We start from the raw sequence: 26,876 nt of genomic DNA, 5'->3' as shown, positions 1-26,876 counted from the left end.
ACAGGTTTTAACATTTGCCCAAGAAATGCCCTAAACAACTGTACATTCATTCAAATTCAGAGAACAAAAGTTACTGTGAGCACTAGAGATGGACCGATCCGATATTACGTATCGGTATCGGTCCGATACTGACCCAAATTACTGGATCGGATATCGGTGAGAAATAAAAAATGTAATCCGATCCATTAAATATCAAAAAAGCACCTCACAAAACTTGCTACACGGCGTAACTCGGCTCATACCGTAGCACGTCGCAGCAGTATGCATCACGTGATAGAGCGGTTGTGTGTATTTGTAGCCTCACCAGCATTTCATCTCCGAGGAAGTTATCCCAGAGAGAAGTAAAGCAAGTGTGTAAGTTCATCTCTGAATGTCTGTAAAGCATTCCCACGTTAAGCTTAACAACAGATATATGGAGCGACTGCCTCTCTCTCTCTCTCCCCGGCTGCTACTTCAATCGTGAAACTGCTTAATGTTCAGCTGATCGGCTTTTCTGTCGCGAGTCCCTCTCTCTTGTTTGTTTTTGGCCCACTTTGCACCAGAAAGAGGAAACCAGCGGCTGAACAACAGCAGAACGTTTAAGCTTGATAAGCTGCTGTTAGAATTTATTTAATATTACTTTCTACACCAGGATCCTTTTCTACGTAGCTGACGGCTGGTAACTGTGCAGGGGCGGATCTAGCAAAGTTTAGCCAGGGGGGCCGATAGGGCATGAACAGGGAAAAGGGGGCACAAAGACATACTTTTCTTTCTTATTCTCATTTAAAATGTCTAGATTTTAATAAATAATTATCTGACTCTTACACCCAAAGTTTTAATCTGATGTAAAATATGTAGAAGTCCATTACTGTAGTAACTGTTAAGTCTAATATACCCTAGTAAGCTATAGTACTTTTTCCTTTGGGAAAGTACCATCTGTGAATTCTGCAATTCTGTTGAAGAAAGATGTTGAATCTATTTAATTATTCTTAAAAAATAATTTATTTCTGTGCATTTTTCCCCCTGCATCAAATTAAATTTGATTACATCGATTAAGCATCATGAGGTGGAGGGTGGGGGTGGTTCCCTATTTTTTTTTGCTGGGAGTTTGCAACCCTATTAGTTAGGTTGCTTAATATTTCTGCTAAGTACTCTTTAAAATACCAGAATAGGGAGGATGGAGTAGGTTTAAGTTTATTAGATTGATCAGTGTTGCTGAACTATGAAATATTTTGGGCACAGTGTATTTTTTACATACAGGTATAACAGAATAGCTTTAGTGTTGTTTATTTAAACTTGAGTATGAACTTATACAAAATGCAGCAAGATATTAAAAAAACGTTTTATTGATTAAAAAACACACTATATCGGATTCATATCGGTATCGGCAGATATCCAAATTTATGATATCGGTATCGGACATAAAAAAGTGGTATTGTGCCATCTCTAGTGAGCACACCCACCAAGAAGCAGTTAGATCTATTTTTTTTCCACTTGCATTCTGCACAATGCCTGACCTTTACAACACATTCACTGGGAAATAAACTGCATTCACTCAGCCTGTTTTCTCGAGGCAGTTAACAAAACAGTGCCCAAAATAAATATGCTTGTATTTAAATTAAGCCACCCTCCTCATTACTGTCCCTGGTAGCTACAGCTTCTTGGACTCCCTGGAGAAAGAATCTGGATAAAACGAGACCAGCAGATTGCAGTGTGCTTTGGAGCTGCTTTGACAGATACACATTTAGTAAGAGATACACATCTTCAGTCACTAACAGCATGGTAAGATGCAGGCAAGCATGATATTATATTTATTTTAGTTCAAGAATTTCTTTCCTTTGCAAATGTTTGCAATGCATCTCGCTATTTGTCCTCACATAGCTCGTTTTTTTGCTGTCTGCAGATGAAAGTTTGATTACATTTAAGTATGATTAAACATTTAAAGACGGGAAAAACAGAGAATGCGAGAGAAAGAGTACACAGCATGTAAGAGTCATGTAAAAATATGACCGAACAATGCTTGTCAACACAAAATGGACATTTGAATGTGTCGGTGTGGTAACACCAAAGACCAAATCTGTTGCCCTACGCCAGCTATAAAAACAAGACAAGGAGTCTTTGGCATTTTTCAATTTTTAATGTGCTTCTTCATGCAAAAAGTGAAGCTGTTTAACATTACTTTGTTATGCATTTTGAATCTGGAAAACGTCAGTGTACTAACAAAGTCTCAGAAAATCCCCTGATGGAGACAAAAATGAAAGAAGGCTCATGAAAAGCAGTTTCTATTCTTAATAATAATAATAATAATACATTTTATTTATGAGCGCCTTTCAAGTCACCCAAGGACACTTTACAATGTAAAGTCTTGATATAAATTAAAAGCAAGAGCTAATCCAGACAAGAATAATCATAATGAGGAGCTGATCAACTGCACAGAATTACCATCTCCCTCTATGTATAGAAACAACTGTTTCACTAAATGCCAGACTTCAAGACATCCTCATATCTGGTGAAACTACATCTTGATATTCAGACAGCAAATCTGCATAAAGGCAACGACACTGCTGCATTTACAAGAATATAAATCTTATTTAACCAACATCTGAAGTCTATACTAATACAGTATCACACAAGAAGTGAAAATTCTCACAAACAGTGGCTTACTACAAATATACTCTCACCAGACACTTTATTAGGGACACCTGTTCTAATCAGCGAGTCATATGGCAGCAAATGCATTCAGGCATATAGAAATTTGGATGAAGTTCCAACTGAGCACCAGAATGGAGAAAAAAAAGCGTGAAAACACAGACATACCCTGCATACAAATCTCCACCAGTTATGTGATGTTATCGTGCCAATATGGAGCAAAATATCTAAGGAATGTCTCCAGTTACTTGCTGAATCTACATCTCAAAGAATTTGAAGGCGTTCTCAAGCTGGTATTAACAAGGTGTGTCCAGCGCACCTTTATATGTGGAAATAGACATTGTTGATGACCATGAGGATGATGAAAAATTTTGTTAACTAGCTAGCTCAGCCACACGCTTTACTCAACCCTCAAACATCTGTCCGCATCACACAATTGCAGATATTTCAGTTGAGAAAGAAAGCAGTGACTGAAAATTAGTTTCAACATGATTTTCTTTTTAGTGATATTTATGATTATGGATGCTTATAACTGAGTTTAGGACATAATTTGCATGTTTATTGAGGAATATTTACATTAACACTTTAATATCCTAAAAGTAAAAGTGAAATTAAACAAAAAAAAGTTTTTATACCTATTTTGACTTTTTTTTAAATTCAGGTTCACATATTTCATCATTTTGTTTCCTCAACAAATACAGATGCAAACATCAACACCGGTTTTTCTGTACTGCCCTAAAAAAGAAATCTAATCAGAGGCTTGATGATTTTTAAATAGCGCTACTCTCTAGTCGTCAGCCACTCCTCCTCTCAGGGTTTGCACCAGAGCTGATTAAACTAGCTGCTAACTTTCAAGCATGACTGTAGGAAGTTCTGAAAATGGCGAGGACACAACTCTAACCTGTAAGCATCTGTTATTGGCAGATGCAAAGACTGAGCTATGATCAGGGATTTGCGTCTCACAGTTTGTCTCTGAGTTTGTCTGTGACAGGAAAATGTCAGCTAAAATCTCATTTTCTGAGCTTTCCTTGACAGTTTGGCTCACTGGCCCTTAATAGTCAAACAGATTTAGGTAAAAGTAGCAATAAAAAACACCCTAAAAGTACTTGATGGCAACGTAAGACTGGATCGATTTGTAAGTACAGAAATTTAGTAAGTACAGAAACACTTTCAGACAAATGTATTCATGAGAACTCAGTACAGGGAATTTTCAGTGGCAGAATCTAGGACCCTCACACTGAAGTACATACTTGAGTAAATGTACTTAAATAACTTTTTGCCCACTGAAGGAACGAGGGGAAGACAGATGTGAGGAGGACAGAAGGTACACATTCTATTCAAACCTGCTTTTAGGATGAGATTGCACCAGCTGGATATAATCATACATGAGCAGAAAGAAAGAAGTGGACAGAGGGGGCCAAGACAGATTGCTGCTGAATGGAGAGAAAAGGGGAGAAGGACAGGAAGCAATTGTGACAGAAACAGGAACAGAACAAAAGTGCACAGAGTGGAAGAGAGAGCAAGAGAGAGATGCATTTAATGGAACTGCTGAGAGACGGTCTCTTCTCACTGTGGCGCATCTTTGTTGCAGGAGAGACACTTTGAGGGAGACGGGAAAAAGGAACAGAGGAAGGATAGATGGAGATAGAGGGTTAAAGTCAGGAGGGGTGGATGTCCTAAAGTTGGGTCCACTTTACAGCAGCACAAAAGAGTTGTTAGAGAGGGATAATGGATTAGAGGGAGTCATAAAGAGAGAAAGAGAGGAAAGGAGAAGGAGAGAGCAGGAAAATGATGATAACGTTGGCTTCCCAGCAGTATGGCACAGCAGAAACAGAGACAATGATTGAGGGAGAGACACATAGAGGAACCAAGAGACAGAATGAGGAGTGCAGACTGTGAACGCACTCACACTGAGAAAACTCAGCAGTGAGTACAGAGATTTGGGGAATGGAGAGAACTGGGGGATGCTGGGTTGAAATGCAAAAGGAGAGAGTAGGGAAACAGTTTTTTTTTTCATACAGTACAGTATATGGTTCTCCAAAAAAGCTCTCTCTCCTTCACACACATAGTCACATACAGATAGATACACAGCAGGGGTTGGTGGGAAAAGGGAGACGCACAGAGAGGAAGAGAGAGATGTTTAGAGAAGCAGATGGAAAGATGAAAGCACTGATTGTGGCCTATGGCCCTGACTCTGTGTGATTGTGTCTGTGTGTGTGTGCGCGTGCATTTTTTCATAGAGTGAAAACTAATTTTGTAAGAGTGCATGCTGTATCTGTGTGATTGCATATGCTTTTCTCACAAAAACTGTTGTAATTGAGCTATACCAGCACTCACACTGACAGGTAACACACACACACATATGTGCAAACAACACCAAAAAACAAAACCCAAAATACCAGTCTGTTTCTCCACGGTGTTTGTTCTCCCCTACTGGTTTAGACATTAATTATGGACACCAGAAAGTGAGAGAATGGCTGACAAAGATTTGCATAAGACAAATATTCAGTTTGACAACAGTTTTGCTTTTGACTCTTCTACTTTAGCTCAAATTCTGCTGGCAAAACTTGGGAGTCAGGACAGGGCAGAGAGGAAAAGGAGAGAAGTTTGAGGCAGACACGGGGAGACAGGAAGTTTAAAAGAGGAAATGGGACGGGGAACAGGGTAACCTGTCTATCTCAGTTTCATTGCTTCTTTTTGTCAGGATGTCCAACTTGCATAACAGAGCTTCTCTCCCTGCTGCACAGGTCAGCAGATATGCGGCCATTTACCCATTTCAATACCGACAGAGTTTATAGCAAATTTGTTCGGTCTGGCCGTTTTTGCTTTCATCTCGACGAGAGAATATAGCCTTGGATGAAAAAAGAAAAAAAAAGTCAGTCAAAATAAAAAGTGTTGCAGTTCTAAAACGACATATGTTGCAGATGCTTTTTGTCTGTCATTTTATTTCTTGGTTTTCTATTTTATTTTTCCTCCCTCCTTTTTATATTTGTCTTACTCTTAGCACTTTGAGGTTTGCTATCAAAGAAAGGCATCACTTATTAATTAATTGCATCAATATTGTATTTTTTTTATTCGAAATATTCAATGCAATTCTTTAGCGAGACTTAAACATGCTGACAAACGAACACTTTAATTTGCCTTTGGATTTATTCTGTCTCTAATATCCCTAGAAAATTATGTTTATTCTTTGCAGGCTATAATTAGAACCACATTATTATCCTCAGTAATGACAAACACTTTAATTCCATGACATGTAAATGTGTCTATCTCACAAAAGCTTCTTCCCTTTTGAGCACGTCATTGTTGTCTGCAGTTACGCTGAGTGAGGCAGGCCCTTCCTAATATGCTTTTGGAAATTTTGGTCTGATGTACTGCAACTTTCTTCTGACCATCGTCCCTGCATGTCATCCAAACTGCTGTAGGGTGTATTGTTTTCTATCATCTTGAGTTCTTGCATGTCACCCTCCCCCCTGCTCTATCTTCGCTGCCTGCCTATAGTGGCTCATTTCAGATCTAAAACCAGGTGTACAAGACTGCAAACTAGTGCATATCCTCATCCCTCCAGGCCATGTTCTGTCCGAGGCCCTATATACAAGTCAGTCAATGCCCTGCACTAAGCTAATGTTGTCTGCTGGGCTGTCCTAATAATGTGACCTGGTAATCACTCATCCCAGCCTTGCCTCCCCCGTCCTCTTGGTTCTGAAAAATATTGGAATGACCTTCCCACCTCAGTCAGGGCTAACGTGCAACACAGCAGAAGCTGAAAATTAATCTCCTTAGGAACATTTCCCATCTTTTAAGTCATTTCCTCTCTTATATAACCTTTCCTCCGCGCTGACTGCTTACATACTTCATTCTTACCCTGGATATCTTTTTTTATTGTGTGTGTGTGACTGTGTGTGATCGCCTGCAAATTTACTAATTTTCCTGCACTTCCAACTTTTAGTCCCCCTTGAGGACTGCTAAAACACTTACATTATATTTGTGTTGGCAGCAAAGGAGACACCGTCTGCTGTCAGATGGATTCTGTAACTTATTTATTAATCTTTAGTATCATAGACTAATTCACCTTATAGCTCCCTGTTGCTTTATGTTTTTTTGCTCTCTTTCTTCCCCTTCCTGCAGCATATCGTCAAACTATATCTGTGAACAACTGATCTTTTTTTTTCTGCAGAATTTTCTCTTTGATGTGCTGTTTTATTTGAGAAGATACTGTATTACTAGTGCATAATAAAACCAAATCCCATGATTTTTTTTGTCCCTTTGATGTAGCAGTTAGGAAGTCAAGAACCAAGCAGCAGATTTCATATGATGCAGTCCCTCCCTTTGTGTCTTTATACACGCTTCCTTCTTCTGTCTCTTTCACTCTCATTGAGACCAATTAGAAATAGTTAATGGAGTACAGATATTTTTCCCCACTACATCTTCTGTACACACGCCAGACAGAGAGACCTCTGGGTGAGGTTGTAAACAAACAGTCACTTGGCTGCTGCCCTAGTGGCTCACATGAGCCACAGTGAAGAACAGAATTTGTAAGGCAGACTCTTAGAAAGGAAGAAGGGGAAAAGACGAAAAAATGCGGTGGAAGAAATGGAAGTGTGCAGTAAAAAAAAAAAAAAAAGAAGAAAGTGAAAGGGAAGAAGAAAAGAAAAGAGAAAGGTTTGTAAAAATCAGTGTAATCCCTTTGCACCTCTCTGTTTCTCATCTCACCCTTGCTCCGTCTTGCAGTGAGTGACAGAGCCAAAAGCAAAATTCTGGCGTCAAGTTTGACTATTCACTCCCATCACTCATCTCCTGCTCCCTCCTGCTGTGGGTGTCTTTGCATCTGAATCAATTTTCCCTGGGGGTAATATTTCTAGGTGAAGCACAAAGGTCTGGGACATTATAGAGGTGCTGTGAGAAAGCTGCTGAATGAATATTCAATGTACCTGTGTGTGTGTGTGTGTGTGTCATGTAAAAAGTACAGAAAAAAATCTGTAGACAGAGGAAAATATCAGGAATGGTGAAGCTTAATAGTACTTCCTGAACAATCTGTCATTTTTGATGAACTTGACTTGTTTGATGAACAACTTGACTGAGTGGTGCAAACTTCACAACCTTCATTTTCTTGGGAAGTGAAAAACATGCCACTCGTTTGAAACACTGCCTCAGTAAGCTCTCTTATTTTCTACATACCATATCATACACAAGCGCAGGACAACCCCACTGTGGAAGAATGAGATCCTTTCTCTCTCTTCTTTTCTTTCTAACGATGCCATGACTAAAATGTTAATTACAGCTAAAAAGAGAAATGATTGTGAATATCAAACAGCAATTAGCATGTATCATCATCATCATCATTACCACCATTAGCTGCAGCACAAGATGGAGGATTATTTACCAAATGGCGAAATGCTCATCAGTTGCTTATTCAGGGCTTGAAATGTTTCACAGGCAGTGTTAAAAAAAACATTCCTCCTTAAATTTGCATAATTAATGTTGCTTAAAAAATTAACTATTGCAAGGCCCAGAGCATGACAACAAAAGAACACTGTGCTCATTGGCAAATTGCACATATTTTGCGAGAAACCCAAGATTGAACCTGAGAATATTAAGATGCTTATCTTCAAAAGTAGCTTCTATATTCTTTATATGGATACTTAATGAAAAACATGCGCAAGATGGAAAACAGACACATTCGTATGCACACACACAAATACACACACCTAACTCTATTGAAATTTTCTCCTTATGCTGTGCATCTGTTTCTACGCCGATGAAATTTAAATCCTTTTCCACGTGTCAATTGTCTGATCTTCACACCTGAGCACAGCCTGATGAATTCTGGAAAAATCTTCAGACCGATCACTGGGATAAGGCCATTATCTTTCCTTCAATCCATGTGGAACAAAATGTCTCCTCCTTTTTGTTCTAATTTGACTATTGTGCTATAACACGAAAAGGCAGTTCACACCTATGGTACTCAGAGGAGCTATTTTATTTTATTTTTAAATTAGATTGCTTTCACAAGCTCATTTTTTCCCTCTATGCTTCCCATCCCTACCATTATTCCCCTGTTTTACCACTGAGATAGACCCTGCAAATAAGCCATGCGAAAGACCCCATCGACCACAGCGGCCCAATGCATAAAAAACACGCTTTGTTTTAAAGGTTGCATTTGTTTTAAAGGTTGTAGATTATTAAGAGATAGGTTTTTGGGAATGTATTCTTGCAGACAGGGTTTGCCACCCTGTCAAAATAAATAAAACGGAAACTTGAACTTTCCAACATTTGGTTAACATTGTGAAAAGGTCTAACGAACTCAAACCATGACCTAATCAGATCTCATCAGTCTTGGTACATAAACATAACTTAAGCAACAAGTGAAAACAAAATGACTAATGAATATGACTAATAGATAAATAAATAAACCATTATTCTGCTGCTGCTGAACTTGTCTATCCTGCTTTCTTACCTTGTTGTACAAACGAGCCGTACACGAACCACATGGAGTTGTACAGCGTTGTTGAAGACACAGATCCCATGGGGAGCCGAGGTGGGTTGAGCCAGTTGAGCAAGTACACCAGGATGCCAACGAGGAGCACGGTGCCTGCGATGCACGCCCACAGTGACAGGTCGAAGGGTGCCAGGCAGGCAAACATGTCCACTGTGCGCTCAGCCTTGCGCAGCAGAACACCCACAGAATAATCCATGTAGCGTGTGGTGAAGTCCACAACGCTCTCTCGCTCAGGCGTGATGGTCAAGGCAGAAAGTCCCACATCAGCTCGCTGCAAGAGGCAAAGAAGTTTGAAGTATTAAAACTGTGAAAATGTGTAAGTGAGGAAGTCAGCCGAAAAATGTGGATTCTTATAACAGCCTTAAAGTCCATCTGCGCCTTCTCATCACCTAAAATAAAGAATCGAAGGACAGCGTGCAAAAAATTGAACAGTTATCTGGAAATATCTGGCATAGAGGAAGAAAATACATGTCACAGTGATGGTAACTAGTAGTTACAATTACAGTACTTTTAAAAACGTCATAATGAACCCCCTTGTAACAGCCTACTAAATTTAGATATATCTGACAGATATCAGCAAGAGATTTAAATCCATATAGGCCCTGGCTCAATTTGCACTTGTATTCTAATATGTGGCGTTTGAATCATTTACAAATGAATTAATTAATCTGTTTTCTGTCAGTATGCTTTCTGAAGCACTTAAAACCTTTCTCTTCACTTGTAAGGCTTGTTAAGAGACAACAAATGACTGCTTTAAATATGTGCAAAGATTTTAAGTTGAAAAAACAGCCGTCACTGAGTGCGTCTGCCAAGGAAAACAGGCTGAGCTTAGCTTTAATGCAGAAACAATGATGGATAATTAAAACGTTTTCAGTCCCCAGTGCTTGACTAGCAACTGCAGACATCTGCTTATACTATAATAGGGATTTAAGATGCTGCTGTGAGCGCATGCTGGTGTTTGAAATCTATACTACTGCGAGAGAGGGCACATATTATGAACTTGTTCGATAATGAGATTTTCTTTGTTGCCATAAACAACTGACTCTAGCAAGTTAGGTGAATTTGTAGGCAAACGCTGAGCCCTACAGGTACCGTACACACACAGATTATGCACTTATATAGACACAGACCACATCCACATTCACATACACACACAAAAGCAGACAAAAAACTTAATTCCCGCCCTCCATCCAAATTTTACAGCTCAGTGAAAAAACAAAATGCTTAAATGTGGAGAAATTGTCACTTACACTGCAAAAGGCAAAAAATTTGAGCAATCCTGTAAGATGGCTGTGGGTTGGGACAACAGTGATATGCATACAACCGTGTGTGTGTGTGTGTGTGTAGGATGAGATGAATTGCCATGCTGACACATGTGGTCAGTCAACATGAAAACTTACAGGAAGCACTCTGGGTAATAATTATCTGGTATAATTTGGTTTTGGAGAGATAAACCTTGTTGCTGACTGATGGGGAAAACAGAATTATTTGCATGTTCAGTTTATTTGCAACTTGTGCTCATCTGTGTACACATAAATATGCATTATGCTTGAAGCATTTCTCGGTAATTTTGTGAGCCACAGGGGGAGAGGGGGCTAGAAATGTTAAATACAAACTGCAAGTATTCAAGGTCAAGGAAAGGAGAGCCAAGTCTTACAAAATCATTCAAGCCTGACACACAGCCGAAGGAAAATAATGAAGTGATGGAATCGGAAATTTCTGAGAAAACACTGCTCAACTGAAGAAAACAAAAGACAACAATCAAAGAAAAATATATACTTGACCTAGGGTGAACAAAATGTGCATCGGGTTAATATGATTTCATCAAAGGACATCAGCGGGTATTGTGCAGATGCAGATATAAATACGAACTTGCACAAACACTTTCAAGTGGTCATAAAAAGGTTGTTAAAATTAAATTAGATCTAACTGTATAAAAATAGTGCATGTTTGGGCTGGAAATTGGAAAAAAAGTTTTTCCTGCCATTAAGAGATGATCATGGCAGAAAAACACTGTACTACTGATTTGAAAGGATCTGGTAAGATGCACACCTGTAAACCACGGTTTTTAAAATCAAACATTCAAGATGCGATCAAAGTGCAGCAAAACTGAAAAGCAAGCTTTGTTAGTCAAAATCAGGTAACTGACTTTGGCTATTGAAGAATATTCCATTGCTTTGCCTTGACAGGCTCATGGGCTGCTTTTGCAATGTGCTTTGGGTCATTATCTATTTGCACTGTGAAGTGCTGTTTGATCAGTTTTGCATCATTTGGCTGAATCTGAGCAGAGACTACAGCCTTGTACACTCTACAATTCATCCTGCTACTCCTCTCTGCAGTCGCATAAAAACCCCCTCTTGTTTCATTGGCTGCTATATATACATGTGGTAAGCTTTGAATCCTGAGCTGTTTATCTCGTTTCCACAGCTTTGTCTTCCATCAGTGTGCTTTAAGTTAATATTGGTTTCATGGACCCACAGAATTTTTTACAGAGCTGTGCAGGTCTTTTTTAGATGTTTTGTGGTAAAGTTTAATCTACCCTTTCTCTTCTTGAGCGTAACCAGTGGTTTACACCTTCTTGTATTTTCATTCCTGAAGGGATCTCTTGATTGTAGTCTTTGGCAATGATACGCCTACCTCCTCAAGAGTGTTCATGAATTAGAAAGATGGTGTGAAGGGGGTTTTTCATGACCAGAGAAAGACTTCTGTATTCATTCACTTCAGTTGTCATAAATGATCTTCCAGGCCTTTTGGTGTTGTAAGTGCCTTCCTTTTAAGAACGTACCAGAGATTGACAATTTAGCTACTCGAAGTTGTCTTATTTTGTTTTTATACTCTAATGATGGACACCTTGCCTTGCTTCAGTATCTCTTTGGACCTCATGCTGAGAGTTCCAGTGAACAGCTGCCAAATGCAACTTCCACACTTTGCAACAACTGATCTTTTATCAGCTCATTGTCATGGAATAATGAAAGAACAAAATGGTTGTAATTCCCAAACGTCTAACTTTGTAAAACCCCTCGATTTATAGATAAAAGCTCCCAATTAAATCACATCTTGGTTGCTTTGTTTAAAATCTAATACGGTGGTGGACAGAGGCAAAATTACAAAAACTGCGTTAATAACCAAATATTTTTGGACCTAACTCCACTCTTTCCTCCCCTTTTCCACCTTAGTGTGTGAAGTTCAAAAGAATTGTTGACTTGTGAGTGCAGTCACGAAAGAATAAAACAGGTAAACTCACCTTAAATGTTGAGTTTAAAACCTAAAATATTTATTTAGTCCTACATTTGCTCAGACCTCATATTTAATAGGAAAAAAATATTATCAGTGCACTGGTGTTGTTGCATCCAGTTTTAGCAAAACATAAATTATTTTAAGCATAAAAGAATGACTTGATTGCAAGAAACTAAGGTAAGCTCAGGGTTTATTATTGGCTTCCACATAACAACAGTCAATGACTATTTTAAAGAATCAAAGCCACAGAGGAACAGAAAATGCCTGTCAAATCATGAGTTATTTTCACAAGGTTCACAAGAAACACTTTCCTGTGTTGCCTTATCTTTTAAGATGGACTCCAAGCGAAGCAACAGCAGTCTTGGATGTAAAAGTTCAGCTTGGTTTTATTGTGTGACTTTGTTTAATCAGCAAAAGACGGTGAGATTATGATATGAAATATATGTATGATGTGACAAATAGTTATCAAACTCAAGCATTTACAACTAGCGCAAGATAAGCTGCCAGGTCTCCATTTATGTTTCTCTAGGATATGCTGCAAGGAACAAAACTAAAAAACAGCTCTCACACATATAATAAGGGCACTTTGAGATATAACAGAATATTAAACAGCAATGAAACTGGTAAATTTTGAAGTATGTCAACTGAAGTCTATGTCAGTAGGGCTAAGTCATGGTCAAAGTAATTATTTTTCAAATATGCCAATTTACTACCCTCAATCTAGAGGCTTCTCCATCTTTGGTGAACCCACATTTATAGTGTCACTATATCATCTCCACTTTTCCACTTTCCACTGAAGCAGTTCAAGTGTCTGCCAGCAGTTATAACACTTGAAGATACTTGAAGCTAGTCAAATTATTATAAAGTTGTTGTGTTTCTCTAGTATGCAAAATCACACAATATTTCATCTCTGCGCCTCCCAAATCCACTTCAGCTTACATAGTACAATTCTTTATGAATGAGTGTCTAAATCTCTCATTCCAAATTAAAGAAGTTTAAAGACATAAATCCAGTGGTTGCCAAGTGGGTGATGATGGAACCCATCCGAGTGTGAACTAAACCTAAGAGAGGCTGTTCTGTTCAGCAAGTGATACGTGTCTACATGCAAGCTTCTCCTCCTTCTGCAGTGATATAGTATAAGCGTGTGCATAAACAGGGAACATATACTTCTTTTGCAAATTATGGGATATCATTACTTAAGCAGACCATTTTATGCAAACTGGATGTATTTGTTTGCTCATGTGCATTTGTGATCTTCTCACCTTGAAGACTAATTCGCCCATCAGTCCATTCCATTGACCATCAGGCTGCAAGCTGCCATATTTGTGGTCTGGAGCAACATAGATCTCGTACTTAAAGCCCAGGTAGTTTGACAGAGCATCCAGGACATCGATGGAAAAGCCCTGGTACTTCTTTGGTTTCCCAAGAACATTCTCTGACACCATTACAAACGGCTCCTCCTAGAAGGCAACGAACAGTCAGCGTGTCAGTAAGTCAGTCAAGCAGCCAATCAATGCACCATTCATTCAAGCATCAAGTCCCCCATTACCCTAATAACCATGTTAGCAGCACAAAAGATCATTTTGATGGCTGCAAGCATATCTGAGAGAATCTACATTTTACATTTAAAGATAATGATACATGCAATGCCTGAAAAGGTAAAACTATATGTTACAGGTAGGCTCTTCTCTGGGGTTTATTTTCTACTACCTACTAGAGATATTAATGCTGCAAATGTGAAAATAATCCAATGTGTTATTCTAGAAGAAATCAAGGTATGAAAGCAAGCAGACATCTTTCAGCATATGTTCATTATTTAAATTATATGCTGAAGCACCTTTTGAGTGAGTGTATGTTGACTGTAACAAGTGAAAATCATGATTAACCCCATTATTTGAAGTTCTCATCTCGGCATACTTGTATTCATTTATGGAACCAATTTATTAATTTACTGAATTGGTACCCTGTCTGACAACTTAAAGTGAATTAAAATGTTGAAGATCAATAACTGCACCATAAATTCCAGCAGTTTTGTTTTTAACGGTTCATTCTTAAATACCATTGGCACTTGGATCTCTGTTGAGGTTAAATGACATCCAACAGCGTTGTCATTTTAGGCAATTAAGTGAACAAAGCACAAGGGAAAACAAGGTTTTTTTTTTTTTATTATTTTCAAGGAAACTTTGCTTATACAAAAAATAGAAAGCAACATGAGACTTATTTTCATTTCCTACACCTTGGATTATGTGTTTTCCTTCTAGCCGTTTACCACACAATTTTTGTTTAATAAATCCTTACTGATGAGTGAAACATTGCAGACCAGTGTGTCTTATTTTATGAGACTGTTTGTGTTATTGACAGGATATTGGTTGCACATTAAGCACAGACATTCAAACAGAAACATATACACACAGGGTATTCTACACATTAACTTGGCATTTTCAAATCCTTGCTAGCAGCTGCAGTTCAATAAACTATTAGACAGTGAGTGGACATGCATACCAAGTCCCTCTCTTACCACAAGCATCCATCAATTCAGGTGGGAACACCCACTAACAAAAACAGCCATACATACTGATTTTCCCCTCAACTGACACTGATTGCTTCCTTATTTGGGGGGTTCTGTAAACCTTTATAAACAAATAGACATGGTGGAGAAAAGCTGGTTGGCATTGTTCTGCAGGACAATCAAGGCAACGTAATGGTACAAATTTCCTGACCTACAGTTAATTACACTATATAACTTTTAAACTACATTATGTGTGAAAGACAGAGTAGGTGTGGAAAACACATAACACCAGCAGTTAACGTGTTTTAAGCTTAACTTTTTTTTCCATAGCATTAAAGTATTAAAGTACATTAAAGTATCAAAGAGTTAGCATAAATGGCATGCATATTAACGTTAGCCATTTCACTATAAGCACTTACCGAACAAAAATATTAGCTGTCTGCTCTGATTGAGGCAGCAGCTAGTAGCTATAGCTGCAAAACAATAATATTAATGTATCAAATGCACTTGATTAATTGGCCAACAACAGGTGTGAGGACCTCTATAAAGCAGAAGTTTTGTAGATCTGTGTTAACAAAATAGCAAAGAAGAAAGGCATCAGCAATAGTTTTAGAGAAGTAATTCTTGCTGCCCATCAATCTGGGAAAGGTTATATGATCCAAACAATTTCACATCTATTATTCTACAGTAAGAAGAATTATTCACAAGTGGAAAACTTTCAAGACAGATGCTAATCTTCCCATGAGTAGATATGGAGTGGAGCCGGACTATGCGATGCTACTAGTAATGCAGTTAACGTGTTACAAACGTAAAGCTCATAGAAAAAGAAAAATACTGAATAAGTATGGCTTGTTTGGAAAGGGCTGCAATGGCAGCACAGGTTTGGTTTACAGAGATACATTCAAACCACAAAACTTCGGGAATATTGTTCATTACACAGATGAGACCAAAGTGCAGATGTTTGGGCATTTGGTGAAAACCAAACACGACATATCAGCACAAACAGCTCATAACACCTGTCAAACACAGAGGCGAAGGGGGGGGGGGGGGGGGGGGGGAGATTTGGGCTTCTTCTACAGTGATCATAATCAAAGTATTCTAGAACCAAATATGAGGCCATGTTGGAAAAAAATCAAAATATTGCAATCACCCAAAGTCTACACTTCAACCCAATTGAAATGCTGTGGCACAACCTCAAGAGTGCTGTGCATAAGCGAATGCCTGCAAACCTCAATGATCTAAAGAAGGTGTCCACCAGAAATCCTCCACAATAATGTGAAAAAAAAGCTATTGAATCATGAGGTGTACTTGTGAAAGTGTGTCCTTTCTTTTAGTCATGACTGTGTTTTATCTTATCTTATCTCATCTGATCTTATCTCATCTTATCTTAGCCCTGAGAGAATTAATACACTTGTGGGTATGCAACTGATATTTTTTTTCACTTGCAAAATAATGAGACTATCTAAAAGTCAACAAAGAGTCATGTAACCATCTGAACATTGCGCTGTTTAGTCTGATTTTAAACTGTTGGGCTAAATCACTTCTCAGTAAATGGTTTACAGACTGAAATCTTGCAAGAAAATTATCCTTTGAGATGTAGTATTACTGTGATGTTAATCTGTATTTCTCGAGTTGCTTTTCTTTCTCTGCTTTTTTCCTTACAGCCCTTTGTTTCTCTTGCCACTTACCAGCTGACATATAACACTTTGCATCTTTCCAGAGTGCAATGTCTGTAGATTCTAGTTTTCCCTGAACATATGTCTAGAACACCTGATCTTCACACATCCATCAAGCTACAATACTCCCACTTGTCACCATGCAGTATATAATCTCACGTCCCTTGAAGTTACTGTTCCCATGTCTCATTTCCATCATTTCCCCTAACTTTCCTCAAGACTAATTCCTGTAACTGGAAATGTTCCTCTTATTCTTTTTGGAAAAAAATACCAGAAACAGGAATTGCTCCCTCCACAAAAACTAAGTAATACCACTTGAAGTTCCCTCTAAGGAATGCTAGTTTTGACAGAGTCATGTGGTAAGTTGTGCCACTGTGATCATTTCCAAAACACTCTGAGAAATGTATGTGTACCGTAAAAGTAAAATCTATTTTGAAAAGCCCAGACAGCGCCTGCAGTAGATTAGATTTTATATCGTGTGATAATGATTTTTCTCTCAGTTTCAGTTTGGTACAGAAAGATGATATAAAGTTCAGAACAACAGAAAAGCAATTCAAATTGAGACGCAAAGAAAAATGTACACTAAATTCATATTTAGTGTACGAGACAGTGGACAAGTTTTTTTTCTTTAGAGAGCTCTTTTTTATATAGGAATTTTAATAATTATGTTTTCATTAGTGTATAGACAATCATCTGTATCGATAGAGCACTGTCACATTCTCCATAGTCGACCATATTTATTCTCCAAGAACAGACAAACCAAACAGGCTCTATCAGCAGCCTTTTGCATTTTGAGTTTGCATTCACTTAAGGCTCTTCTAAGCACTTGGAAAAGGATGGGTAAGCAGTTGGTTGCAATCTCCAACCTCATCATTAGACTGAATCCTACAGATGGTCCCTTTAAAATACATTTTATTGTTAGATGGACTATCAAATGAAAGTAAAGGAACAACTGTCAAATTGTAAACATCATTTAATTTGATTGCTAATTCATCAATCTTCAGTGATCGATATCATTAGCCACCTTGCAAAACAAATTTGGCATTAATTACACTTGTGGTTACTGTGTGTCTTATCTTCCTTCAAAGTAAAACTTTACTTTTTATTCAGAGAGAACATTGTGAGCTCTCTTCATTATCTCCAAAAATATGAACTCAAGTTAAAAAGGGACATATTTTGCCTTTGGCTGCATATTTGGGCTACTGTAGCTAAATCCACAGCTTGCTACTTAAATCAGAGAAATGTGCACCCTCGCATAAAAAAGGACAAGACCACTACACATGATGAAAAGAAGAAAGCCATGCTGCTGAGATTAAACAATTTAATTTAGAAACATATATAAGTCAGTAATTTTAGATTGTTAGGCCAGCTGACTATATAGTCTTACATATAGTATAAAGAAAACCACATTTTGATAACTGCTTAAAGCTCTTAAACTATATTTTTTAGTTTTAAAACATTGTTTTTGGCTAATTGTGTCACTTGTGCCCAAAAGTTTTTCTACCTCTGAGTCTGTATTATAAAGCAGGATTTATTCTTATCCAGCTAACTTCACTGTTAACCCGAGTTTTCAGTACCCTGAAATTGGGTCACTTCTTACTTCTAACTTATGTTGCAAAACTAACCTGCTGTAGAGCAGGTTATGAAATCCTACTGACCAAATAGCATCACCATTCCTGCAAGATCCTTCTGTGCATGGATAGCAGGAGGTACAAGTGTCTGAAGTTTTCTAATAATGTCTAATGTCTTTGTGTTTCCCCAGTGAGTATCAGTGTTAAATGCAGATTGAAATATGCCAGACTTTAATATACTATATATTATTTAATATAGTAGCTCTTCTCCAGTCTTACTGAACAAAACCCATGCAGTACATTTAATACTAAACTACTGTACATGGCTTTTCCTCCCACACATCCATAAGTGCCTGCACAATTATGGGTCATAACCGCAACAATTTACACATGGAAAGATCTGGGAACGCACATGGACATTTCACACCCTTTCTTGGCTTTTCTGCTATTAGGTCGACAAGGGGGATCAGGCATTTTGGGTAAAACATAAACATTTTTACACAGGCAGAGCTACAGAACAGGAAGACAGGAAGAGCAACACAAACTTAAAAGTGTGCAAACAATACACCTCACATTACTAGAGATACTCCTTCCCAAAAATGAGAAGAGGGACAATATTCACAGCCCATATCCTTTTTGCCTTTAAGGATGATGAAAATCAAAGACTGAAAAAATTCATGAAAAGATCAGTAAAAAGGGATAGCCACAGAGATGTCTAGCATTATCGCTTTTTTTTCCTCTGTTTCTCACTTCAAAGGGGGGACATGAAGAATTTATAGCTGTGAATCTTTAAAGCACTCAAGGGATATACTCAAATCGATGCTGCGGGCGAGGCAGATAGAGCTGGAAAGCCAGAGTCCCACCACCATCAAGACTCCATCACATAGTTGTCAAATGTCAAAATGAAGGCTAATGAAATTATGATAGCTTGGTCCATTAGTGAGCTCACCGTGGTAGGTATTCTTCGGCTTTTATGACCCCCATCTTTACTCCTAACACTGTATGATAAACTGTTTTTTTTTCATGCTCTCACATAAGCTCTTAAGCTGTCCCTAGATCCATTCCCATATATATAAAGTGGAATGACAAAAATAGACAAAAGGACAGATTTATAAAGGAGCAAAAGTTTGAAATGTCAAATTAATACAGTCCCTCCTGATTTTTCAAGATGAACAAAAGGAAAAGTTGTATAAAGACTGAAATCGGTCTTCTTTGTCTTTGGACAATTGGAAATCTTGTCATAATCGAAGAACAGACACACACACAGATTAACAAACTGGCCAGTTAAACTCACCAGAACAGTGACAACTCGTAGCACAACTCCCCTCATGTTGTTTTCCAATTTTCTGTCTGTCAGAGTGCCATTCAATCCATGAACTGGGTCCCATGTGGCTAGCTGTAATGTACACAAACAAAAACACACAGAAACACACCAAACAGTTAGTTACACAGAAATCTGAAACATAAGACTGGTTAATTCCTCAGTAAGAACAAAAAACAACTGCAATGTAAGTATCACTGATATCATTGAAATCCAAAAAGGCTGGTTGTTTAACAGAGCCATATCAGAATGGAGCTAGATTTCAGTGTTTTTCCACAATCTTTTAAATATTCAAAATAAACTGTAAGCTTGCAGTGTTTTAACTACCTTTATTTAACAGTGTGTTAAGTTATTGTTTTGAACAAAATGATAATTATCTCTGGTGCACTACGGTAGTTTCACCACTTTGGTAGCTTATTTCCATCCCAGCTGGACTCACACGCAATGCCAGAATACACAGTTGTAATGGTGACACACTTCATCAAACATAAAAGACAACAAACTTCTCTCATAATATATATATATATATATATATATATATATATATATATATGTCAAGCTGTATAAATGTAATTGGCCACACAAAGGTTTCCTTTCTTAAACGCAGCTCAATTTCTTGAAAGTTCACCCGAAAGAAAAGTACAATTCACAAAATAGTGTGGCCCTTAAATACTTGTGTAATGAGCAATAAAACAAGAAAATAGTCTTCTAGTCTCAGCTTAAAAGTAAACAGGCTTTTTGTTTTTACGGAGACCAACCATAAAAACGAAAAGCCTGTTCATCTACCTGATTTTTGTCAACACATGGAGGTGCTTAACAGTTTGACAAATTCAGCTTCACCTAAGTTTTCCTACGTTTATTTTTTAATTCCACAAAATTTTATTTTTTTCATTTTGTTCCAAACATTTACTGAACATCTTTTTTTGTACACTGGGTGCAGTTAGTACTGAGCATCATGAATATTGCACTCTAATCTATTTCTGAAAATTAAAAAGAGTCAATTAAGCAAAATAAGTATTTCGACTAACTAATCTATGGGTGACCAACCAGTATGTCCCAATTAAAAAACCTTCTTGTAAACCACCAATCAGGCATATTCACATTTCGGGTTACACATTTGGCTCATCTAACTTTTATGTCTTATGTTTTGACGGTTCCCATTCCATATTCCCGCTAATCGCCAAAAAACCCTTGATCAAATTTCTCTAGAATGTATAGTTTACAATCTGCAGTTCACCCCCAAGTGCATGATGCATAATGTGGAAAAGGACAAACACAAGGCTTATATGATTTGACTTAACTGAGCACTGAATTAATTACCTTCTGAATTACCTAGGACCCCAACATAATCATAAACAGCACATAATATACTGCTTTAACTCCCAGTATACAAGATTTCATCTATTTCCTTCTGACCCAGACTTCTATCAAATTGCATCATAAACACCCAGTGTTTTTTTTTTCTCTTCCTCTGGACCAAATTATTTAATCTGCCTGATGTTTTCAATAAAATATTGTTTTTAGCTTCAAAGATCAGACTAGTCTGTTTTCCCTGTGGAGATAGAGGCAGTAGGAAAAAAAACAGGGGGAAAAAAATCTTTTTGTGTATCACAAGCACACTATGATACACACAAAACTGCATGTGATGATTTGTATTTAAAAGAAAACACAAACACATCAGAGAAGCAGAGGGCACAGTGCAGAGGGAAATACGGGATTATCCATTTTTCTAAAGCCAGAAGTTACTGTTGGATATACAGTTTTCTGCCAATTCTGATCAATTCCCTTTTGGGACCAGTACTTATGGTAAAGCTTCTCTAAAATTGTGGCTTTTTTCATGCCCTGCTACATCCTGTTTGAAGTTTTTTTTTTTTTCACAATCAAAGCCAACAGTTTAAATCACTCCTCGTGGAATGATTTTTGTAGACACGGATAATGTGTGTGAGTTAATTCTAGATTTGCCATTAGAAGCCGGTGCTGTATTATAACTACTTTTTGACTTATTCTTGTGGTGTTTCTCCCATGACTTTTTTTTTTTTGCCCTCTTAGTTCCTGTCTGTCTGTGGTTGTGTCTTTCTTCACCTCTGGTAAAAGTGCGAAAAGTTATACCCACTCTACCACCAACTAAGTCATTATGTTTGTCTTCCCTTTATATTGTTGCTGCATTATATCAAAGATTCAGATGAACCACCATGCATGGAGTGTTTCACACCAAATCCAGCAGCCTGAGAAAAGAAGAAGGCCAGGGACTAGTGAGTGTCAGAACCACTGTCCAGGATGAGACAACAAACATCAGTGAGTACATCAGAAAGATGGCCACAACCGACCGCATGTTTAGTGAATAGCTCAGACAGCAGAAACACAAGAAAGAAGAGGAGCAAGGCCCCTGCACGATGTGTATCATTGGCAGATAGAGGAAGTGGTTAACATCCAGAAGTCCTACCAGTGGCTGGACAAAGCTGGACTGAAAGACAGCACAGAGGCCCTAATCATGGCAGCACAGGAACAAGCTCTGAGCACAAGATCCATAGAGGCTGGGGTCTATCGCATCAGGCAAGACCACTGGTGCAGGGGCTGTGTAAAGATGCCCCGAGACAATCCAGCACATAAGAGCAGGGTGCAAGATGCTAGCAGGCAGGGCATACATGGAACGCCATAACCAAGTGCTCGTATTGTATACAGGAACATCTGTGCCAAGCATAGCCTGGAAGACCCGAGGTCAAAATAGGAGATGCGTCCTAGGGTGGTAGAGAATGACCGAGCTAAGATCCTGTGGGACTTCCAGATGCAGACAGACAAACTGATGATGGCTAATCAACCGATAGTAATGGTGGTGGACAAGCAGAGGAAGACAGCTGTAGTGATAGATGTAGCGATACCGAATGACAGCAACATCAGGAAGAAGGAACACGAGAAGCTGTAAAAGTGCTAGAAGCTCAGAAAAGAACTGGAGACGATGTGGAGGGTGAAGGTAACAGTAGTCCCAGTGGTAATCGGAGCACTCAGTGCAGTGACCCCCCAAGCTGTGCGAGTTGCTCCAGCAGATCCCAGGAACAACATCTGAGATCTCTGTCCAGAAGAGCACAGTCCTAGGAACAGCTAAGGTACCCTCATATAACGTGGCATTAGTCTATTTTCTACATCCTTGATGTTTCTTTGTTGTCATTACTTATGCAACCTTTTATGAGTACTTTTGTGTTTTGTTTTCTTTTTGTGTGTGTGCTGTTTCTTTCTGTAGCCTGCCTGCCTACCTGTTTGGGTCTTTCCTCATGAGTGAACCATGACAGACAGCACTGTTGATCAATGGGGAGAGAGTAACTATCACTGGGGATTTCATCCATTACACATTTAAATGTGTTAATACTGCACGTCCACAGGTACTTTTTACATTTTTAAACTCTTATTTGATATCTCAAGCATGCGTGGGTGTACTTCACTGGCATCTTCCCAACATCACTGAAGCACCTTTTTCAACATCTTTAAGCATTCTTGCTGTTAAACTAAGCTGATGTGTGCTTGAACTGCCAATACCAAAGTAGAGATGCAGGGCTTTTATAAATGCACGCTGTGAGCAAGGTCCTGCCCTTTAAAAGAGCCATTATTATTTTTATTTGCAACGTGCCCTCTTTGTTGCTCCTTGTAGTGGAAAATATTACAACCTTTATCATTCCTATTAGAACACAGAGTCCAGTGACCTTAGATAATTCACACAAGGGCCTCATCAACCTTCACTGTGAGTTGGATATATGAGGGTGTGTAGGATGTACAACTGTCTTATTGTTATGTGTTATTGCAACCACACAACATTGTTGCCATTCCAGCACTTAAATCAACAACACAGTGCTCATCTTTGCTCATCTTTCTGCATTTACCCAAATCACACAGACAAACCCAAGTAAATCAAATTCCATGCTATCCATGTTTTTGCCTGGAGAGGGAGATGTGGAGCTAAATGTAGCTCATTTCTCTATTTCATAACGGCCCAAAATACAGAGGTATCTGTAAACCTGTATTTCTCTTAATATTAGCCTGCTAGCCTTTATTTTGCAAGACAGAAAAACTACTACTGAATAATTTTTTCCACAAACCCACTGTCAATACAGTCCTTAATAAAAGTGTGTGAATGTGTTTGTACACGCTACTCTTTTGCTGCGCCTGTCTGCTGTTTATATGTGTGGCAACAGAAGCAAACCTGGAAAAGGAGATTGTGGTAACATGAAAAACATAGAAAGGTCTCACGAATAAAAACACAGGTGAGAAACAGTTAACACAAACCAAACAGCGACACTTAGGGAGGAAAAAATATGGAGATGGATGAACCTCATGCAAGACAAACAAGATGTTGATAGGTGTTAAACAAAGATGATGACACACTGTAAAAAAGTTGCAGCACAGCAGTTGCCATAAGTGCTTCTAAAAGTGTGAATGTGTATAATCAATAAAATATTAGTCCTGCAGCAAAATGCCGATTAGAAAACCAAAAGCAGACTCTGTTTTTCACTTTACATTCACACCTGACCACATCTGTAGGAAAACAAATCCATACAACAACACATATAAGTCAACCTGCTCCAAAGAGAACATTATCTAAAATCCAGCAAAGGGATTATAAGCGGAACTCATAATAAAAAAAAAGGGTTCAGCGAGACACACATTTTTACACAGACACACACAAAAAAGCCTTTGGCTAACAGCAAAAGCACACCTGCTATGGCACTCTGTAAACCTGGCTTCCACAGAGCTGTTGAGCTATGCAGCAGTGAGCCCCAACAGTGGTAATCAAAACTCAGTGATTGTACTGAGATAAGAGTTAGTGATAGTGAAAGAGTTAAAAAATCAAAACCACATGGTTTTGCTTCATTAGTGTTTCCTGCACTGCCTCCCGGAGACAGGAATTGCCTACTGTAGTCATCTTACCCTTAAGCAAGGTACTTAATATTTATTTCTTGGGACTGCATTAATAAAACAAGAGTTCCTAAAAGACTGGTTTAATAACCACGTGCATTTGCACTAGTTAAATCGGTCAATTGCTCCAGCTACTGATAAGGTGCTAGATCCTACAGAAACAATGTGGACAGAGAATATGCACAATAACATAGAAAAGCAGTGAACCCAATGAGGCAGTCTATTGCATTCTGCATAGCATTTAGTTATAAGTCAATAAGATTAGGCAAAACATATCAAGCACTAAAAGCAAAGGACTAAAGTAATAACAGAGGGTACTAATCAGGGTCAGGCTGTTTAGCCATTAATGTACACTTACAGACAAAAACATTCACCCACCCAGACCAACACACATTACATCAAATTTCACTCCCCCACTCTCATATAGAGCCATAGTAGAACCACAATAGATGTACATAGTGCACTTTGAACGGTATGATTCAATACCTAAATGCGTCATTGCCAGCAACTACAATAATTCTTTTTTAAAGCCCACTTTCTGGTGAGGGAAGTGATCGAATTTTAATCCACATTGTTTACTGTAAATGCTCTTTCATTCTTTTGAAAAACATCTTCCTGGATCAGTTGTCCATCTGTTTGTGAGAACATAAAACTTTATGCCGAGTTTGGGCACATTCCTACTTTTTTCCATTGTCATTTATTTTGCATCCACTTAAATTGCCTTATTTTATTAATGACATGCAAAAACAGCCTTACTGATAAGGGTATGTACACTTAACAGTACATACATTGTTTTTACATTACTATCTTCATTTTTTCTTTGACATTATAAATGGATGGTAAAGAGGAAATAAGAGACAAAGCCATAAGCTCGAAGGAGATGGAAGAACCTTTGTAATATTTCAACAAATGTAAATGTCAGTATTTTCACTTTTATCCTCTTATGCATTTGCTTCCACCTAAAAGGAGTAATAGAGGCTGCTTCACTGTAGAGGTGTGCAGGCGATGAGTTAAAATGGTTGGATGACTAGCAGAGTGGCCACCAACCTCTGCTTATCTTCATAGCTCTGGATAATGGCTCTCAGCCTGACAGTATGAAGTAAATGTGCATTTGTGAGTGTTTGTGTGCGTTTGCATGTTATAACCATTAGGAAGAAGACAGCATCTAAACACGGCCATTAACATCCCACACTCTCTCTCCTTCTTTCTCTATCACTGCTTTAATTTCCTTTTTTATTTCTCTTTTTTCATCATTTATTGCTCTCAGTTCAGTTTTTCTTTTGACAAAGCATGCTATCTCTTTGTTTCTCATTTTACCAAAATTGTGTTTCAACAACATTTGATGAATCACCATGGGCTTCTGGAAGGACATTCAAAGCTCTTCTTTGGATGCTGGATACCTTTTGTTTCATTTTCTGTTAAGATGATCCCACACTGCTTCAATAACGTTGAGGTCCAGGCTCTGGGGAGACATTTCCACGACTGATAGTTTTCCATTGTGTGTTTTTCTATCCACAATTGTGTTTACTGCATTAGCAGATTGTTTGGAATCAACAACTTAAAAAGGAAGCTGTTCCTGATCGTATGTTTTCTGGATGATATTGCAATAACCGGGGGCCAAATGAATCTCATAGATCCTGTGTCACATCTTTACTGGGCTTCTTCCTATTTCTTAAGGATATGACTTTCACATACTCTTCGTCTTCTGCAGTTAGTTTTTTAGGCCTGAAACTCATTCTTTTGTCCTACATTTGTCCAGCCTCTTCAAATATTTTAGGGAGACGCTGCACAGCACAGCCAGTTTTTAGCTAATAGCACTTCTTGGCGCAAAACTATTATGTTATGCCTGTCAAACTGTGTTATCTTTGGCATTTTTCATAGGTTCATCTAAAGAAATGTGAACAAATGGTTTGCTTTTATAACAGGCTGCTAGTATAAAAGTGCCTAAAGATACAATTTAAAACTGGTTCCTTGCTAAGTTTTCTGTTATGTGTAGAAACAACACTGGTTCATTCTTTAATTTAGGTGGCGTTTTATGCTAGAATCATTCCTAGGTCAGGGTTAAGGGTTTTAAAAAAACTTATTTAAAAATGGTCAGGTGCAAGGACTGGACTAAAAATAAGTGAAAAAGTAGTAGTATGTCCAAAGAAGATCTTTAAAAGACATTCACAAAGGCTAAGACTGCACAGTAGTGTACAAATAAAAACATCTACATTAAAGTGTCAGTCTTTCAGTATTGTAAAACATTATTATAACACTGAACAAAAAATGGATATACCAGTCTATATCAGTCTCCTTCCTACTTCCAGCCACCGCACTTGCATAGACTCAGACAGATCCCAGGCACTTTAAAGGATGTGTAACCACACACATTTAAAGGTAATTGGACCATCGACCAGTGCTGTGTTGGAGCCACGAGTCATTTACTGTTACAACAAACCCTTTTCTCGGAACACACATCAATGTGAACACAAACCCCGCGTACTGTATGTGGATGCACAATCAAACAGCATGCAGGTATCCTCTAGCC

The 26,876-nt window shown here is 38.3% G+C and overlaps 1 protein-coding gene across 3 annotated transcripts in view; it reads right to left on the bottom strand.

The window, feature by feature from the left end:
• grid2 (glutamate receptor, ionotropic, delta 2) overlaps positions 1-26,876 on the bottom strand; it is a 523,204-nt gene that overhangs the window by 94,216 nt on the left and 402,112 nt on the right. For all 3 annotated transcript variants that reach the window (XR_014801858.1, XM_084947220.1, XM_084947219.1), the window contains exons 9-11: positions 19,415-19,516; positions 13,627-13,824; positions 9,086-9,398 (exon numbers count right to left, since the gene is read on the bottom strand). Coding sequence is in view for 2 of the 3 variants with exons in the window: in XM_084947220.1 (XP_084803346.1) it covers positions 9,086-9,398; positions 13,627-13,824; positions 19,415-19,516 (613 nt within the window). In the remaining variant the exon portion in view is untranslated. The remainder of the gene's footprint in view (positions 1-9,085; positions 9,399-13,626; positions 13,825-19,414; positions 19,517-26,876) is intronic.

Source organism: Perissodus microlepis, chromosome 12, assembly GCF_051167445.1.
Source record: "Perissodus microlepis isolate ML-2025 ecotype Zambia chromosome 12, ASM5116744v1, whole genome shotgun sequence".
Taxonomy (NCBI): Eukaryota; Metazoa; Chordata; class Actinopteri; order Cichliformes; family Cichlidae; genus Perissodus; species Perissodus microlepis.
The sequence above is the reverse complement of the archived record's forward strand: the minus strand, read 5'-3'. Positions and strand labels throughout refer to the sequence as shown.